The sequence below is a fragment of the Malus domestica genome, chromosome 15 (assembly GCF_042453785.1).
Source record: "Malus domestica chromosome 15, GDT2T_hap1".
NCBI lineage: Eukaryota > Viridiplantae > Streptophyta > Magnoliopsida > Rosales > Rosaceae > Malus > Malus domestica.
In genome coordinates, this window is record NC_091675.1 from 23,216,190 (window position 1) to 23,236,493 (window position 20,304).

A 20,304-nucleotide genomic window follows, 5' to 3' on the forward strand; every position below is an offset into this window, starting at 1 on the left:
ATTGTATTGAAAATAAGGGAACAAGCCCATCCCCAGCTTTCCTGTGCAGCTGCAATGTAAAAAAGCAGTCCTGCAAGGCTTTCCTGATTTTCCACTCGCAACCCCCTTATGATTCTGTCTCTGCCATATCGAACCTCACAGCTTCAGACCTGTCCGAGCTTGCACAGATCAACACCGTCTCGGACCATACTCTCTTGCTTCCACAGAACAAAGAGGTGATTGTTCCGGTAGACAGTTCTTGTTCAGGTCAGTACTACGAGGCCAAAGCCCTTTATATCATTCCACCTATACACCACACATATTTACGATAGCAACTCAGACATATCAGAGTTTGTCTACTTGTATTGCTCTCATGCAAGAGAACAATTACAGTGCATTAAACTTGTTGTCCGGTATGAAGTTTGAGGTACCGCTGAGATGTGCTTGTCCTGCAAGCAACCAAACTGCCGATGGTACTGAATTTCTAATGACTTACTTGGTCAGCTTGGATGATTCAGTCCCTAAAGTCAGTAAGAGATTTAATGCAAGTGTAAAGAGTGTAGCTTATGCAAATGGGTTTTCAGAGGATGATACTCCTTTGTTAGCATTTACACCGATTCTAATTCCACTGTTGGTAGAGCCTTGGAGCTCTCAACCCAGGCACCGCCATTCCTTTCTCCTCCGCTTACTCATATTCATGGAAATAGAAGATCTAAGAATGTATGTGTTTGGGCTGAAGTTGGAATTGAAATTCTTCTGCTAGTTCTCTGTTTGGTTATCTGTGTGGTCTTCTTTTGCCGCCAGACAAAGGGTTCTTAAAAGAATACAGAAGGAAACAAGAAAAGGGCACTGCTGGAAGACAATTTTTACCATTGCTCAAATTGATGTTTGGTTGAGAGTCTTCAAATATGAAGAGTTGAAAGGTTCTACAGAGGATTTCAGCGAAAAGAACTGGTTGGGGTGTTCTGTGTGTCAGGGGTTTCTCAACGGAAAAGTGCTAGCCATAAAAAAATGAGCAAAGATATGACTGAGTAGGTGAAGTTATTGAAAAAGATCAACCATTTCAATCTGATTAGACATTTGGGTGCATGTGAACACGATGAGGATTTGTACCTAGTGTACAAGTTCATGGAAAATGGTTCATTACGAGATTGGCTCAAGAAAAACAGTTGTCCAGAAGTTCAGAGTTAGAATTATAGGATTCAGATTGCTTTGGACATTGCAAATGGGCGTCATTATCTGCACAACTTCACCAGTCCTGCTTATGTACACAAGGATATTAGCAGTATGAATGCTCTACTCAACAAAAGTTAAGGGCCAAGATTGCAAATTACAGTCTCCCGCGGTCAGTGGAGAAGCAATCAATTGGGAATTCATCTATGAGGTATGCCAGCGTACCAAAATGTTACATGGAAATGGAATAAACGGAATATGGATTGGTGACCCTGCAATTGATATCTATGCCCTTTGGGGTTTTCTGCTGGAGTTGGTAACAGGAAAAGAAGCTCCATTCTTGCAGGGTGGAGTGGAAGCAATAATGTTACTACCTCAAACCAATGACAAGAATTTTCTTGTTATCTGTTTGGTGAGTAAGAAAATGAGGGAAAGCATTACGACATAGTACTTTCTTTGCCAGCCCTAATCAGCATGTTTGCACTGGAATGACTACTTTGACAATGCTAACTGGTTCTAACTCTGAACTTGAAGGGTTATGCATTGTCTTAGAGGATGACTGAGCAAGTACCGAGAGGTGAAAGACGACTTCTGTCCATTTTCGGCCTTGCCAAAGCCTTTTCTTGAGTGCATATCCATGCCAAGGCTGCCAAACTCAAAGCACCATCAATAGAATAGCGATTATCCAATTTCAGATCCATCAACTTCATAATCGTATCCACTCTCTCCTCTTCAAGCCTCAAACCCTCCCTTATTTCCTTGCACAACATTACATTTACTCCATTATCTTTTGTTTTCAAGGCCTTCTTTCCTGAGAGCAACTCGAACATAAGGATCCCAAATGCGAAGACATCCACTTTCGCCATTGTAGGGTCTGCAACAGTTCTAGCCATTGAGAAATTTGCTAGCTTGGCCTTGAATTTGGAGTCCAGAAGGATGTTCTTCGACCTGACATCCCAGTGAACAATGTTCGGTTGCGTGTGATCATGCATGCAGTGCAGACCACTCGCAACATCTAAAGCTATGTGTATTCTTTGGCTCCAACTGAGGCAAGGCAACGCAGAGCTTGATGATGAAGAGGCTGCAGAGTTGTGGTGCAACCCCTTGTCAAGTGAACCGTTCTCAGCATAATCGTAAACCAAGAACCACTGACTCCCACCAGTTTCGCACGAAGTGCCTAACAAGCTCACCAGATTCACATGATTCACTCTTTGGAGGATATTCAGCTCCTCCTTGATATCGCCCTTGGTTTGCTTCACAGCCAAATCCTTCCCATATATATTGCCCTTGTAAATTGAACTCCCAATTCGACAATGCTCGTCAAGGTTCATGGTTTGCCTTCATTATCATTTCCTTTTCATACGTGCTTAACTTGCCTATATACTGGGAAATCCCGGAAAGTAGCTTATCCTGATTGATTTCAGGCTCATAATTTATGACCTCGAAAATTTCCCTCCTTTTCTTTGATAACTTACAAGTATAGACCACCAGTGCTGCTAAAAGTGCAATCAGTAAAGCAACTAATGAGCTCTTGATAGCAATGTGGATCCGATGATCTTTGGATGAGTTTCGTTTGGGAGAGTGAGGATGAGGAAGAAGCGGAAATTGTGGCAATTGTGACACAGGGATCAACACGGGAGAGCCTGCTGCGGCGCTGCTAGTATGTCAAGAACTGAGCTATCAAACTTGTTACTCACATTGAAGACATCATCAATGGACTGCCACACATAAGTAGCGAGAAATTTGACCCCTGCATTGGAATGAGCTTTGGAGGGGCACTTGCAGAACAAGGGGAAGATTATATCGGAGCCAGGCATCACGTCAGTGGGATTCAAACCGAGATTCAAGTCCTTCACCGCGCAAAGGTTGGTGAGGTTTTCCAACAAAGTGGCTGGTACGTGGAAATAATTGTCACCTCTGTTCATCCTGTAAGTCACATTGGCAAAGTAGTGGTTTCCGGTGAAACCACAGTTGATAGGTATTAGTAAGGGCTGTCCCGGAACCAACTGGCCGTCAGCGGAGACTTGTTTATTCGCTTTTGAAACCGATGAGTGACTAACACCGAAGACATCAGCTATGGATCCAAGATCCTTGTAGCTTGGGGGCTGGGAAATGTACGTGACATATGCTTGACTTGAGGTAGGGGAGTCTGCAGAGCATGAAAAGTCAGGGCCTGTGGTGGGTAGCAATGCAGATGCAAAGTTGCTGCTCGAAAACGATACGAAAATTAGGAGAAAGATGACCGCCATTGGTGTTGTTGCAACTTCAACAGCTAGAGTTGCAAGAAAAACAAATGAATTTGTGCTTGATTCTGATGAATGAAGAATTACAAAGAAAACAGGCCTTTTATAGACCTGAGTTTTTGACAATTTTTCAGTTGCTGACATGGCAGTTCCTCAGCGATGAATTTGTACTCGAATATCTTATTGCATCTTGAAATTGATAATAAATTCGAGAAAAAGATTAGAAACTTGATTAGGATTAAATCATGCTTAAAATAAGAAGTTAGATATACTTGTCGTTATCCGGCCTGGCTAATGAGTATTTGACACTATAGTCAAACAGAGGATTAGTCATTAATTTAAGTTTAATACATGAGCCCATGATTGAAAACGGCAAAATAGTTTCAATCTTGCCAATTCTTAATGGCTGCCTTCATTAACCCCACAAATTGTGCATGAGATTTCTATTTTTTTTATAAGACAAAAAATATTTATAATATTATAAACTACTCTAACGCATTAAATAAGCAGTATAAAATGGATGCCAAAAGCGTATGTACTATTTTGACAAACTGTCTTAACTTGCATATTCCAACACTTAGCTTGCCATTCCAATAAGAATACTGAACTTCAATCTCTTTCTCCAAATGTTCGCTCTTTTTTATAGGAATTTTAACGAAAAGCTCCTGGTATTGTTCACTTTAACGAAAAACCACATTTTTACACTAAAAAGTCAATACTGATACTATTCAATTTACCCTTTATTTTGTCCTTATCGTTAAAACTCAAGAGTTTTAAGCCATTTTCATTAGTTTTCCTCTTTTTTATCTCTCGCTGACTAGTAGATCGACTTTGCTTCTTAGGAATCGTGACATGTTGGGACTCGTAGTAGTAAGGATGCTCTTTTGCAACCAAATTTGCCAAGTGTCAAGTTTTTATTAGTTTGACAAAGAAGTCACATTTTGAACACATCATTTCGTGTAATGATTTTATTACGTGGTAATCGTTTATTGGACAAGTAGTACACTTTTTAAATACACACCAGGTGTATATTGAACGGTGACGGAACTGAAATTGAGTTTTAGGGGTTAACTTTGCCTGTAGTGAGTCATCTTAAGTTTTAAGGGGTGGAAGCTGACATTGAGTTTTAAGGGTTAATCAATATCAATAGCCTTGATTAATATATATTTGTGATCAGAAACTCACCAGAATTTGTTTTCTCAATTTGAAGTGGTCATTGTTCCGGATGATTCGGTGTGAAGGTGACATAGGTGTTGAAATAAAAAAAATTCATTGATCTGGTGTGATTCGATATTAAGCTTGTGCTCGAGTTGGATGGTGCTGATTGAGCTAAAATTCTGGCAGTGAAGAAGAAGAGTAGCAGAAGAATACAGAGGTTTGGAGCAGAGGAAGGAGATCGCCATTGTTACGACCTGCTAAAATTCTGCAGGCTTCTCAATTAGTTATGGCAACATTTGCTTACCGACTGGATTTGAACTCACGCCGTCGTGCAAGGGCTTAACACCTTTCCACCACTGTGGTAAAGAGCCACTTACGTCCACCCACAGTAGTTGAATGACAATAGCTATACTAAAGTTTTCAGTAGAAACAAATAATCAGACAATGTAAAAGAAAACATGTCTACAAAGCAAATGATTAATTAAGGACATGCGATTTGTCTAATTTCCATCCACTGTGAAGGGAAAAATAAATACCAGTCCATAACAATACAAGCGCACACATTTAAGACAGTATCTGTAGTTGTAGATACAGTCCTTAACTTCACGATTGTACGATTCAAGTATTCCGCTACATAGTAAACCATTAGTACAAAAACTCTACCCGCCAGCTGATAAGAAACTATTTGAGTAAATAGAAAAAACTTTTGTAAGATCAGCAGAGCTTACCGTCCATAAGTGGCCGCGCAATGTGAGCGGAAGGGCGTCACTTACTTCCTCACAACTCTCTTCCACCGCGGCAGCCTCTCTCCGCTTTCCTTCCTTCCAAAGACTCTTTACAAGCAGCTCTTTTGTGGCGGCGTCAGGCACCAACTTTAAATTGCGTAGGTCTTCAAAAACCCGCCACGCAAGAGCAGCTCTCCCACACTTGCAATATGCTTGGATCAGGACTTTAAACATATAAGCATCTGGTTGAACTCCACTCTGCCTAACCATTGCAAAGAGTTTCTGCACAGTTTTGATGTCCGCATTTAGTGCAAAATGATGCATCAACCCTGAAAACGTCTGGATATCGGGAACAATCCCAGACATAATCATCTCTTCAAGCACATCCAATGCATCAGAATCCCTCCCGCACTTGGTCAATGTTCGTAAAAGAGAGGAATACAGAAGCATCAAATTAAAGTTCGATATAGGGCCACACAGGTTTCTATCATCGTGAAAGACCTTCAGAGCAGCGTCAGCTTCCTTTGAGATACCATAAAAATCAATGATCAACCTGATAGTGCAGAAGGGCAATCTCATTTGCTCAATCCTTATTTTGTTTAATAGTTGGTCAACCAATTCAGAAAGCCCGTGGCGTGCTAAAAGGGTCATCATCCTTTGTACTGTGTAAATATCATGAGTAAAACCCGGCTGACAAGTGACCCAACAGAAAAAACTCCAAGCTGTTTCTGCTGATTTAAAATTCCTAAGAATCTTGCATACTAAACGAGTTGTCCACACAAATTTTGCCTCCTCCAATGCTGATACCTCATCAGAGTTCCATTTTTGCAAGGCATTTGCTAATGATCTTGGGTCTAACCACGGCTTTAACTGAACCCCATTAACATCACCAACATCACCAGCATCCTCACCACTATCCTCATCGTCATCGTCATCACCATCACCGCTATCAACACAATACTTTATGCTCTTGATTCCCCCATTCGGCAACATTTCTCTTAGAAATTCATCAGTCTCATGAACAAACCCCGCCTCTTGAATCCGTTGCAAAGACAAACGCATAGCTCGCCCGGGCAATATCCCATCAACCCGCATTTCATTAAGTAAATTCTCAACCTCGTCAAACTGTTCAACACCAACACATGCATCTACCAAAACTGAAAACTGGTTCAAAGTTCGCTTTACCCTCATCAAAGGCAGCACATTAAACACCTCCATTGCAGATTTCCACTTCCCAGAACTCACAAGGTGCTCAATCATCACTGTATAAGTCCGACTATTCGGGATTGCCCCTTCGTCAATCATCATACTAAAAACCCTCACCGCCTCCGAGTCTTTCCCCATTTGCGCAAAAATGCGCATCACAATGTTATAAGACTCCACGCACACACGTTTCTCCGAGCTGACCCTATACTCATCCCATGTTTTAACAACTGCCTCGACATCTCCAACTGCAGCCTTCCACTGCATAACATTCATGAAGCTGACGCAAACATTTCGAAACTTCCCAGCATGAACTGCTTCAATGAGGGAATTAAGCTCCGCAGCTCGGCGAGACTTGGCAAGCACGGTGGCCAAGGCATGAACCGTGTTCTGGGTATGATCAAAACGCCGGTTTGATTCGAGAAACTCAACGAGGGAGAGGGCGGAATCGGCGGAGGGGGCGGAACGGAGGGCTTGAGTGACAACAAAGGAGTCAAGAAGCCGGTCGTTTGCGAGCGGAGCGAGAGAGTTTGGGGCGTTGGACCGGAGCCGGAGACGAATGGAATCGATGAGTTTGGCGCGGTGGAGGTAGTTGGAGACCTTGTTGGGAAATAGATCGTGAGCATAGTGGCGGGTTTGTTGCTGGGTGAGGATGTTGATCAGGTTTGTCCTGCGAAATAGCTGCTTGAACTGCATGTCAAATCGTCGAACAGTTGGTGTGCACGAGGTTATAAGCCATAAGCAAAGGGTTTGGCGGGTGTAAGCGTTGGAGATTTTGGTCTTTTTGGTTTAAGTGCTTGGCGGGAGAACGACTTATTGGAAGCGTTTTCACTCTCTAGGCCGTTGATCTCACATTTCTAGTGGGCCCTCATTATATTATGACTTTTATTTTAGAAAGAGACTTCAATGTTAAGAGTATTTTAACCGCTAGATTTGATATTTACAACCGTTAGATCTTCTATTTTTTGATCTCATTCGTTCATTTTCTGTATTATTCAATGTTACGTACTATTAAAGAAAATTGTTTTATGGGAGAGATTTTTTCAAAATTACATAGACATTAAAAGTAATAGTTTAACATGAAAAATACTTTGGCTTGGCTTCACGTAAGAAGTCATTATATGCCCATAAATCACAGTTTGATAATGAGATACTTTTGTGTGCATATTAGACTGTTATAAAGGTAATAAGCATCAAAGAAGCCAAATCATTCATTATTATATTCAAGCCAAATAGTTTATCAAAAAAGAGACCTTGGATGCGGTCCCTAACAATGAATGTTCTTTGATTGAAACCTTGTTGGTTTTCCATTTTTGATCGAAGTCTCTGAAATTAATGTGATAATTTATTTCTATGTACGTTATTATATTTTTAAATGAAAAATTAAAAATTTTAGTTGTTTATATAAATGAGATTTTAAATAAAAAAACCATAATTTGTGGGATTAAAAATATTAAAATATAAATATACTATTGTGTGTGTGTGTGTGTGTGTGTGTGTAAACATGGGTACATTCATCAAAATTATTGTATTAAAACATGGGTACAATCTTCAAAATCACAAAAAAATAATTATAATATTAGGCTTAATAACATTAGTAAATTTCTTCGATTAAACTTGATATTGATACATTTTAAAATCAAAGAAAAAAAAATGTACCCATATAAGTTTAAAAATGGATTAGAAAAAAATTGAATAGATTTTATATAAAAAAAATGGTACATTTTACATATAACAAATTAGTATATTTAAGATTGAGTACATTTTAAGATTAAAATTTTGAAAAAAGTACATGAATGGGTACATATAATTAGCATGGGTACATTTGGCAAAATAAAAAATGGGTACAAATAAATTTTTAAAAAAAATATGTGTACAACTACAAATAAAAACTTTAAAAAATATGGGCACAAAAAGAAATTAATATATGGGTACAAATTAAAACTGAAAAGAAAATTAGTACAAATTAAAAAAGGGTTGCAAATTAAAAATTGGTACAAACTAAAACTAAAAATATATGATAAAAATTTAGTCATAAATATAAATATACTAATTGTAACATTTTTAACATTAAATGAATATATTTAGAAATAAAAAAATATTTTATTGTTGAAATAATTAATGATGTTATTAATACCCAAGGACCTTGATCAAAAATTAAAAAAAGAATAGAATTTTAATCAATGGAGTAGGAAAATGAAGGATGAGAATCTAATTTCTCATTTTCAAAAATTAGTCTATCGAACACTGTATAGAGCCCTATTTTAATTTTAATTAATTATTTATTTATTTATTTATTTTTTAACAATAGATAGAGACGGTAAGAAATTCAAACTCGAAACCTTGAATACATCAGAGCAACTCCACCCCTAAAAAAAAGCGCCAACACCCTGACCATTTAATCGACTTAGTGAACAGTGATAGACCTCAATGAACAGTAATAGACCAAATGCATAGGCTTATTATATTAGCACCCCACAAATTGTTGAATAAACCCCACATACTTAATACACCTCACATTTATTTTTTCAATTAAAAATTATCTTAATACACCCCACTTTCTTCCCCATAATACCCTCACACACCACATTCTTAATATAAACCTTACACTTTCTATACACACCCCACATTTTTTATACACCCCACATTTCTCAAATCTTATAACAGTCATTTTTAATTTTGCCGAATGATTTCAAACCATCTAAACTTTATTTTGCCGAATGATTTCAAATTGAATGATTTGAAAAAAATGTTTAGGTTCATTTGAATGTTTTTTCAATATCAATAATAATGATTTTAAAGCTTTCGAAACACCGATTTCGTGTTCTATTCGTCAAAAATAATTTTTCTTAATCAACATGTTTGTAGTTTCATTGCTTAGGGTTTTATTCAACAATGGAGAGTGTGAGGAGTTTTGAGAGTTGAAGTAGATAAATAATGCGTTAAAAGTTATTTTTTTATTATTTTTTAAACCTAATAAGGTCAAAATTGTCATTGCATAGTAGAGTAAATAAGTCATTAATAATAAATTTTAATATGGGGTGCATTCAACATTTTGTGGGGTGCTCATATAAAAAGCCAATGCATATCCACCCCTAAAAAATGCGCTGGCACAAATGATCTTCACCCCTACAAAATGCGCTAGCACCCAACCCATTTAAATATTATTAATTTTTTTTTAAATAATAATAAATAAATAAAATAGTTTTAATTTCGGCTAGGATTCTTAACCAATCTTGTCACGTCACATGTTATTATCCAAACGTACTATTTTGTGAATAGATTTCCGCTAAGATTTTCAATCAATCTCGACGCACCTCATGTCACTATCTTATTTGATGTGTTTAAATAAAGTTCCAAAAATAAATTAGAAATTACATAAAGTTTTTTAAATAAATAAGAAATTACACAAAGTACTAATAATAAATAAGAAATTACATCTATTAATAAAAATAAATAATAAATTACATAAAGCACTCAAAATAAAGACGAAATTACATAAAGTACTAAAAATAAATACGAAATTATTCAAAGTCTATGGAGCTAGGATCGTCGTTACTAGGATATGTGTAGCTAGAACCCCCTCGACTTGTTTCCACATCTCTTGCACACCTCCTTCGCACCACGTCTCTTTTTTCCGAAGTCCAAAAATATTTTGAATTTAGAGACAGTCCTACTAGAGGCTTGTTCATAGTGTCACGATCTACTAGACCATCCTTTCTTCTCTAAGCATCTCATTTTCTAGATTAAGTGCTTCTTTAATCATCACGTTCTCTCGATTAACTATTTCTCCTTGTCTCTCAGATGCCACATCATGTCTCTCAGTAGCTGCTAATATTGCTACCATAGCAGCAACTTTTTCCTCATCTCTAGCTGCTTCCCGCGCCATGTTTAGTTCACCTTGGCAACCAAGTTCGTCCATATATTTAGTGTAGTCATTTTTGGAAGAACTACATTTTTTCTTTGATGCCTTTTTACCTTAAGGCCTGAGGGATTAATGAGTCGGTTGGGTCTCCGGCACTTCTTCAGGCATCCCTTCCGTCTCTTCAAATGTGTTGCCTTCTTGTTCGACCGTGTTTGCCTCTGACAAACTATGTAGACCCATGCCGTGCATGACAACTTCTAGACCGGTTGCCACAATTTTGTATATGGGGCCAATCTTTGACAATTTGCCAACATTCCCATCTGGTGAATGATTTGTTTTGGTTCTTCGCATTGTAGAATGCTTGTGCTTGTAGTGTTTATAAATGTGGGATAAGATAGTATTATAAAATGCGGGTGTAACACAAATAAATAAATTAAAATATTGATGTGGGTGGAATGCATATAAATAAATAAAAATATTGTCACCTGATCCGCTAAACTTGTCCCACTACGCAGATTACCAAAAGCATGATGACGTTTTTCCAACAAGTAAAGGATGGGTTGAGTTTTTTCCAACGACCTTGAAGACCTTGACTACTTCTGGCGTCTTTTCCATTTACATCGCAAAACGCTTTCGTAATTTTACTCCACATTTCTTGCTTATCCATCTCATTACTCGTTATCGGGTCATGAGTAGTGTGAACCCATGATTCACACCAAGTAAGATCTTCGATGAGCTTCCACGTAATCATTTTTTTCTCTCAAAAATTATATGAAAGCTTTGGTAAAAATTGTTGAAAATATTGAAATGTGGTGTAAGGTGGAATATGAGGGTTAGGTATTTATAGGAAAAATAAATAATTTTTTTTTAATCTTTTCTGTATTTTTTAACAATTTTTAATTAATTTTTTTTATCAATTTTAATTTAGGTAATTAATCTGGACTGTTGGATTTGAAAAAGATTCAAATCCAACAGCCTATACCTTGACACGTGGCCAACGATCATAATTCTAACCCTTGTGCCTTTTTTTTCTTTAATTTCTGGCGGAAAATTATGGACCATTGATTTTTGGATCAGACGATACAAATCAATTTCAAATTCAAAATTTTTTTACCGTTGGAAATCCAATGGTCCAGAAATCTAGCCGTTGGAAATCCAACGACTGAGGACTGGCCACGTGGCCTCCAATCAGAAAGGTTTAGTGCACCTGCGCAAGTGGGCCCGCCTCTATTTTGTTGTCTGCGACTCGCGCCCAGTCACGCGTCCTTCCCACGTGCCTGGTGCAAAAAAAATATAAAAGGCTATCTGACGTCACGCTGACATCAGATAGGCTGTCTCTTCCCTTTGTCAATTTTGGGCCAACTTGTGGCCTGGCTTGGGCTGGGTGCCAGCCTAAAGGGCTGCGGTGGAGCAAATAAATGGGATGCCGGTCCATTTTTGGACTGGGTGCCAGCCTAAAGGGCTGGGGTGGAGTTGCTCTTAATGAAGGATGGTCACGCCTGGTGTTCGTGGATAAAAAAATGTCACAGACACAAAATATCAAAATGTAAACATTTTTGGCCTCTGAAAGCAATCCATTCTTTTTGTTACAATTTGTGCCAAACAAATTGAGTGAAAAAAATGTGGTGGTATAATTTTGGGTAAATTACACTTTACCCTCTCAGGTTTGGGGCCAATTTCAATTCCTTACAACATCTTTAAAACATTTCACTTTCATACCTCACATACTATTTTATTTTAATATAATACATCCGTTACATTTTCTATCCATTAGTCCGTTAAGAGCTGACGTAGCATCTGCCATATTTGTGCTGATATGGCAGCCATGTGGCAAAGAAATTAAATTTTTATACATTAAAAATATTATAATATTAACCCTATTAAAAATAAAATAAAATCCCCAAACCCAGATCCCATTTCTTCCCCTCACCTCTCTGCAACTCCCATATATCCCCATTCTGAAACCCTATTAACCTAACCCCCAAACCCGTAGCGAGTCTTGCCCAGGCTATTGAAAAGTTCAGAGTCGACATAGAGGCTTTGAAGGTGGGCAGCAGTGGTGATGGAGCCGAAGGAAACGGTGGGCTTGGGGATCGAGGAGAAGGGGTTGGGTGGTTGGCCCACCGAGGAGTCGTCGGACTTGAGAAACATGGCAGGAGGTTGGGAGAGGCGAGGTATGAGAGGTCAAGGTCGGAAGGGTCGAAGAGGAGGAGGTCGTTGAAGTTGGAGGTGCAGAAGGATGTGTCGGAGTGAGCCCGACAATGGTGGGACCCGTGCTGAGGGGTGCTCGGGTGGAGGGGATGGAGGGAGAGGGGTTTGGGTCCAATTTGTTTGAAGGTACTGATTTTATTAGCAATCCATTAGGGTTTAATTCAAATGGATTTTGGTTTTTTGCTTTGACAAAGAAGATATTAGAGTTATGGAGGTTTGGAAAGAGATGAAGAGAAGTAAGAGGGAAGAAAATGGGTAGGGGTAGGGTGGTATGTGGGGTTGCAGGGATGGAATTCTGGGCTTTTTATATATATTTTTTTATTTTTTTAAATAGTGTTAATATTATAATTTTTTTAATGTATAATTTTTTTTTTGGCCAAGTGGCAGCCACATCAGCACAAATGTGATAGCCACGTCAGCTATTAATAGACCAATTGATGGAAAATATAACGGATGTATTATATTGAAATAAAATAGTATGTGAGGTATGAAAGTGAAATGTTTTAAAGATGTTGTAAGAAATTGAAATTGATCCCAAACCTGAGGGGGTAAAATGTAATTTACCCTATAATTTTAACAATATGTTTCATATGTTTCCCAAACTGTTTGGAGATGACAGCAATTCACACAGAAATGAGCATTTTCTTTGCTGATCTCTATGTCAGTATATCTTATGATGTATATCCTATAAAATCAATATGGGCACGGCCGACGTATGGATTTATGTAGTAACAACTCTTTATATCAACGCTACAAGTCACTCGGGAAAATTTCCGATCAATCGAATATGGTCGAGGGTCCTCCTCAGACCAAACTTGAGCACAGCTTGGTTACCTATCCTGAAACCTTCTCCGTAAGCTGTTGATGAATCCGACTCAATTTGGTGTTTGAAAAATTTACCGAGTTTTTTCTCAAAATCAGAGCGTTTACCCTTCTTAGATGAAGCCGAACTAGAAGAGGATGATGATGAGGCAACATCACTACCTGGTGTAGAATACGTCTCGGCGTCCAGCCACATATGTGCTAGCACTTGGCAGATACCTTCTTCGACCTCTGGGCTCAGGTTTGGATAGCCTGCACAACAACCTATTAGTAAATGCAAGCAACCAAAAGGAAATGTTACAAATGTCATAAACGGAATATTGAGTGCAGGTCCTGCAGGAAAGGCACACACCGTTAAGCCTTAGCCATGCGTGCATCATCTCATGAGCCAGAATTGACCCTGTCAACAACCTGTGTTTAAAGTTTTACGTCATAGACAATTAGCACATGACTAATGATATGGATAAAGAGGGAACAAGAGAAATATTACCTAGGAAGGCCATACAACACAAGAATTGCTGTTACTTCACAGCGACGAATCAACCTATGAGGCTCAGTTACCATGTCTATCATCCGGTAGCCATCTCCAATCTTTGGCCTCCTCAGAATCTGCAACATAGTAAAATATAAACATAGAACTCTTGTCCAGTGAACAGATAGCTTAGAAAATATAAATGCCACTTTTACAGCTAAAATTTGAAGGAACAAATTCCTACAGTAGTAACGGTCTGTTCTTCTGACAAGCAGAGTCCTCTAGTCTCCGGCATGTGATGATGACCCTGCCCACATTAAAGTTCAAATAAACATCAGATTGAAGAAATGCAATGGGAAATGCAATGGCACGTTATTTTTCCAAGCTTCTAAGGCGTCAATATTACATTCTTTTCTCCCTCCATGGCCTCATTTAGAGCTTGTCTCTCGACCAAGAGCATTGGAACTTGCTGCTTCACTTTCATGTTTAAACCTTCATAAAAATCTTGTATTTCAAGGTAAAGGGGTTGACATTCGTGAGTGTCCATAATTGCTGAGTCTAGACACTCCAGACACAGCTTCCGACCATCGTCAAGTAACAAATATCTTGTGTCTCGGGGCTGCAAGGTTAGAAGGCATATCATTACTAAAAATAATGTCTTATATCCATTTCAGTTCCTTCAGGATTTATTGTTTTGTTGCAAAGAGGACGGGTTGTGTTTTCATGAACTTACCTCCATTCTTTCACAGCTACAACACCGAGGGGTCCTATCACGCTCATGAGCAGGACAGTATTTTTGTAGCCAGAAAGGATGTGCTCTATACTCAATAAGCCCGGCTGAATTTGTTGGGATCTATAAAGAAAGAACCGGAAAAGAAAAAACAGAAAATTATAAAGAGAAATAAATTTAAAAGGGCATGCTTCACTCTTTATAAGAAAATGGAAATGTAATATCATTAAAGAACTAAATAGAAGATAAACTTACGAAACTCTTGCAAACATCGCATTTTGGGTGATGTTGCTCCTTATAACAGGATTTGTGGTAAGGGTGATTCCCAGACATAGAATACTGTCACGGATGGGAGATCCAAAATTATATTATATATAGCTATATACAATCATGTTTCCAATTTTAAAAATAACTCGGCTGGGAATTCAAGTATTTTGTCAGCCAATTCCAAAGAAAATTCTTACTGAACAAGAACCAGAGTCTGACCTCATAATCAGTAATTGGAAGATTGCAAGCACGGCAACGGAAGCATTCTGGATGCCAAACAGCACCCATGCAACTCAAATATCGTCCATGGCCAATTCCCGACTTGCAGCCAGCACATGTCCTACAAACAACAATTTTAACAACCTTCTCAGATTACATATGCACCTTTGGAATACAGCTATAAAATTACATGAAATGCAAGACTCAATTCTCAAGTGGCTTAGTTTTATGTAACTACACAATGTGAATTCATAAAGACTAATGATCTTGCACCTCTGATTCGTAATAATTACAGTAAAACAACTCCAGAAAAATTACTACACTCCTCTCTGGTTACGGAAGAGACACGTGTATAGCAAAGGATAAATTTATATCAACCTATTTTTGTCATTCTCAAACAAGTTACACTTTTATAATTTGATTTTGTACCTTCTGTATCAATTCTTACTACATAGGTTGAAAACTCATCAGGTGGCTTAATATAACTAGGCATGTGAGCTATAAAGCTAGTCTAAGCTTCCATATGGGCAACTCAAACTTCATTCCTTTCCCTAAACATCCATATTGTTTCACAATTTTTTAAATGTTGACTATCGAACAAAGTTATATCTGTATTGTTTCACAATTTTTTTTGAATGTTTCCTATCGAACAAAGTCTAATCATTTTCAAATTATTGCGAACCTGTAGATAACAGAAATTGGCATATGACAGTACTTGGTTGACTAGACTAGATTCAAGAAATAGCAAAGTGTCCGTATTCACCTGTACCCAGCTGGCGTGAAGAATGAAAAAGGTTGAGATATGTTGCCATTATCATGTCGAGGAGGAGAACCCATGTTCAAACTTTCTTGAATAGCCTTTGCAAGTTGTTCATCTTCCTCCAATTGAACTTTAGCACTTTGTTCATCTTCCTCGTAGTGAAATTTTGCAGGATTTTCATCATCGTCCGACTGAACTTTGGCAGATCGAACATCATCATCTGATTCAACTTCGGCAGATCGTTCATCATCGTCTGATTCAACTTCAGATGATTGTTCATCATCGTGTGATTCAACTTTAGCCGGTTGTTCGTCATCCTCTGATTGAGATTCATCTTCTGAAAAATAAGTAGGGTAATGGATTATAAGTAACTTATCACTCAAACAGAAGATAACAACCAAATTTTATGATTATACCCCTTTAGTGGAGTAATGCAGAAGTCAAGCTCTATGCTTGATAGAAAATGTCACAATTCAATTCATTACGGATTTCAAGAAGCATTTGCACACCTAAAGCATATTGTTCGATCGCTCATGTCTAGCACTAGTAGTTACTAATCCTTGTATGAAAAGTGGGGGAATTCCAAGTTATTCAGTTAGTCCATTGTATCCCAGTGAGGAAACTCTCGTACTTATGCAGCACATGCAAGTTATCAATTGGTTTTTGCAAGTTTGTGAAACTTACCGATTACATTTTTTCCTTTTTGATCTAGTTCTGAAAGGGACAGTGCAATAGCAACATCTATGTCTTCTTCCTGGATTACAAGTTGCCAACAACATACAGTTAGCATCGTACAATAACACAAAAATACAAGCATGATCAGCATGCAGGAAACTTCAGACTTAGGTTATCATGGTCATTTCTGTCAATTAACTTTGTGACGGGTAGATATCGGTCTACCTACTATGGGCATAAAACTAACCCACCACAACATTAAATGTGCAGGAACAATGAGTAATTGTGTTTATAGAAGTCAAAAGAGTAATTACCACTGAATTACGAGGCTCGTCCCATGCTCTATCCTCTCTAAATTTCTTATGAGAATGCCCCTTATGGCTAGAACCTTTAAGAATCTTAGTTAGCCAACCCATAACTAGAAATATTATTCGCCACTAGGCTGGCAAACCGTACCTGCACCAGGAGTCTATTATTTAGGGAAGAGAAAGCACGACATTAAATGGACAGCAGAAACAAAAACAAAAGGCAAAAATAAGAGATATTTAGTGGCACGAATGTTAAATTGTGCTAGCTATTAAACATCGAAAGAAAACATTAATGGATGTCATGACTGACTAGCCCGATACAGACTGAGAATAAAAAATAAAGATAAGGCGAAGAAATAGGGTGGACTAAAATTGGTTCTCTCTCGTAAAGTTATCACAATGACATTCGCAGAGCAAGAAACAGCAAGAGTGGGATCGGAGAATATCTATGAACAGCATACACTCAATAAGCCTTAATCTGGGAACAATTTCCAGATTTAGGGTGGTAGCACTGCAGCAGTTCGCAGAACATGCCATATGTACAGGCAACGAAATCATAACTAAGAGAAGGCATGAAAACCGGAAGAAAAAGAAAGAGAAAAAGACATAAATTCTAGCTAAGCTAACTATTATACAGTCTCAGCAAGTTTCTTACAGCATACAGGAGCAACCATACAACCATTTAACAGATTCATGTAATACTAAAATGACTACGAACCAACGGAATTTCGCTTTGTGGCATTCACACCCTGTTCCAATAAGCACAATCCAATTGAAAGAAATTAACCTATATAGAATGAAAAAGAAATAGCAATATCGATTGGAAGTATCCCAAAAAAGCTTCCCTTTCCCAAAATTCCGATAGCATGCAACAATCCACAATCCATTATCATCAAACCACATATTTGTATGATAACACATTCAGTCAAAATAAAGAAACAAAATTGAAGCAGGTGGGGCATTCAAATTCAATGAAGAAAGACAAGCTAACAAAACAGAAGTCCCAGAAAATCTACCTGAAACAAATTAAGATTCTGCAAAAACAGTAGAATCTGATGAATCCCAGATGAGATAAAGTTCCCAAATCCCCATCATACCAACCACAGCTTTTCAGTCCTGCAAATCCCTCAACCTTTCTTTGAACATAGTCACAACCAATTTGGTAAAGATAAAGGGTGGGTACTGCTTCAATACTACGCAAAATTCAGGACCAAATTCCAAAAGGGTTATAAAATATTAATAGAAAATTGCAAACAGGTGAAGGCTTTTGGAGGGCTCTGATCATCATCAGGGTACTAGAATCCACCTTTTCTTCTTAAAGCCCACCACAAAAAGACAGAAACTTGAAGATAGATGAATTGCAATGAATCTCAAAGGTTTGTGCTTTTCTTGCAATTGTTTCTAATCCCATGTGGGTCCTCTACCAATTCTCCACCACACTCCACTATATGTCAAAAACCCCATTAAATCTTTTTCTGGTTGACAAAGAGTCAAGAGGGTGATGTTTAATCTTCCCATTTGGTTACAACTGAAAGCGAGGTGGCTCCAGAGGCAAAGCTTACCCAGCCATTGCTACTTGCTATTGCTTTTCTAAGCTCTTAAAATCCCCACATTCTGCCTGCCACATGGGTCCCCTCGATCTTCCCACATTTCAAGTCCGTTTACCAAAAACCATTACGCATTAAATTATTAGTTGTTTGAGAGAAGGGAGCTTCAGTTATGTATCAGACTATATAGACATGATTTTATGTTGTATGTGTTTAAAACTCGTCTAACTTTATAACTAATAATTATTTTTTTCTTCACAATGAAGGATGTATACTATTTGTGTTTGGTACAATATCAAGGTATAAGTTATAACTAATTTATTGGGTGACTCAAATCTCATTTATTAAAGTAGAATATCGAGGTATTACATTTTTTTTTAAAGGAAAACTAATGAAAAAAGTTTGAAAACTTTGAGTTTTAATGATAAGGACAAAATAAAGGGTAAAGTGAATAGTACGAGGATTGACATTTTGGTGTAAAAATGTGGTTTTTCGTTAAAATGAACAGTACCAAGTGCTTTTCGTTAAAGTTCCCTTTTTTTAATGATTGTAACAATTTACGTTCCGTGATATTCCATGTTTCAAATAAATAATAAAAAAAAAAACTTACTAGACACACCCTTTTAATTTTGACTATGATAGTAAAAATTTCTCTTATTAGTCTTTTTTTAGGTAAGAATTGGATATTTACTGTAACATCCCACATCGTCCAGGAGAGTGATCTTTAAATGTATATTTTCATCCCTACCTAGCACAAGACCTTTTGGGAGCTCACTGGCTTCGGGTTCCGTAGGAACTCCGAAGTTAAATGAGAAGGAGGCCAGAGCACTCCCAAGATGGGTGACCCACTAGGAAGTTGCTTGTGAGTTTCCAAAAATAAAACCGTGAGGGAATGGTAAGCCCAAAGCAGACAATATCGTGCTACAGTGATGAAACGGACCCAAAATGTGGTGGACCTGGGCCGAGATGTGACATTTACAGAGATTTTTAAAATGTACTTGAAATGTCATCACAAATGATGCATCATTAATAATAAATAACTAAATTAAATGATGTGTCATTAATAAGAACTAAGCACATTAGTCAATAATTAAGTAATAACCTAATTACCAACTTTCATGTCATTTACTTTAACAAATTTAGCTTAAACAATTAGTCTCTTTAGCATTACCCTTCACCAATATGATTGAAATTTATTTGTAGTTCTACTTGCAATTGGTTTTTTTTTTTCAATAAACATTTAATATGCTCTCTTTCTAAGATTGCATATCCATTTCCAATTAAATAATTTAGCTTTTAGGATAGGATGGGTTTTTCATAAGTTAAAAAATTATTGCCTAGAAGAATTGACAAAGAAGAAAATGAAGAAAAGTAAAGGAGAATATACTTATTGTGGAGAAATTTATACACCAGGTTTTAGTGATTACCTAGAGAAAAAGAAGAAACATAGAAAGAAATACATTTTTTTTGTCAAACGATAGATTTTGTTAGATTAAATGTTAGATTAGCCACTGACGAGGTTCGAACCCATGCCGTCATGCTAGGGCTCAACATATTTTCATCACTATGGTAAAGATAGAAAGAAATACTTTAAATATAAGAAACATGGCTTCACCATGTTCAATGATGAATCAATTTTTGGTTATACCAAAAAAATAAAAAATCAGTTTTTGTGTATTTGGTGATATTGTTGGAATTTGAAGCAAAATTAATTTCAGTTACTCTCTTCGTAAGATTGCATACCCACAGATGGTGCTTTACTGCATTGATAAAAAACAATTATATTCAGAAACCTTGTTGCGGGTTTGATCCTTACCAATCTCTCTCCCTCCTAACAATTGATCATTTAACCCACTAACGTTACTCTCGTTCACCTTTATACATTCTTTGTCTTTCTAGTTATTTGACTGAAAAATGTAAAATGAAAATAAAAATAATTCTATAAAG

At 37.5% G+C, this 20,304-nt stretch overlaps 4 protein-coding genes across 5 annotated transcripts; all 4 read right to left on the bottom strand.

Moving 5' to 3' along the window:
* Positions 1–1,700: 1,700 nt before the first annotated feature.
* LOC103401274 (serine/threonine receptor-like kinase NFP) lies at positions 1,701–2,483 on the bottom strand. Its single transcript, XM_008339981.3, has one exon. It carries the CDS (start codon positions 2,481–2,483, stop codon positions 1,701–1,703), a length of 783 nt encoding a protein of 260 aa, XP_008338203.3.
* A 297-nt stretch (positions 2,484–2,780) lies between these two features.
* On the bottom strand, positions 2,781–3,539 carry LOC139191786 (serine/threonine receptor-like kinase NFP). Its single transcript, XM_070812805.1, has one exon. The coding sequence runs from the start codon at positions 3,537–3,539 to the stop codon at positions 2,781–2,783; it is 759 nt and encodes a 252-aa protein (XP_070668906.1).
* Positions 3,540–5,012: 1,473 nt separating this feature from the next.
* LOC103425076 (pentatricopeptide repeat-containing protein At5g66631) lies at positions 5,013–7,321 on the bottom strand. 2 transcript variants are annotated; one of them, XM_008363153.4, is made up of 2 exons: positions 5,282–7,321; positions 5,013–5,183 (listed from the first exon to the last, which is right to left on the bottom strand). In XM_008363153.4, exons 1-2 carry the CDS (start codon positions 7,175–7,177, stop codon positions 5,172–5,174), a joined length of 1,908 nt encoding a protein of 635 aa, XP_008361375.3. In that variant the 5' UTR covers positions 7,178–7,321; the 3' UTR covers positions 5,013–5,171. The 2 variants fall into 2 exon arrangements, with proteins under 2 accessions (XP_008361375.3, XP_008361374.3); XM_008363152.4 differs by having other exon boundaries at positions 5,013–7,320.
* A 5,764-nt stretch (positions 7,322–13,085) lies between these two features.
* On the bottom strand, positions 13,086–18,384 carry LOC103415985 (protein DA1-related 1-like). The gene is made up of 12 exons (XM_008354260.4): positions 17,827–18,384; positions 16,817–16,958; positions 16,512–16,581; positions 15,831–16,164; positions 15,068–15,188; positions 14,837–14,920; positions 14,585–14,704; positions 14,258–14,470; positions 14,096–14,158; positions 13,870–13,988; positions 13,732–13,790; positions 13,086–13,631 (listed from the first exon to the last, which is right to left on the bottom strand). Exons 2-12 carry the CDS (start codon positions 16,916–16,918, stop codon positions 13,315–13,317), a joined length of 1,602 nt encoding a protein of 533 aa, XP_008352482.3. The 5' UTR covers positions 16,919–16,958; positions 17,827–18,384; the 3' UTR covers positions 13,086–13,314.
* Between the last annotated feature and the right edge of the window lie 1,920 nt (positions 18,385–20,304).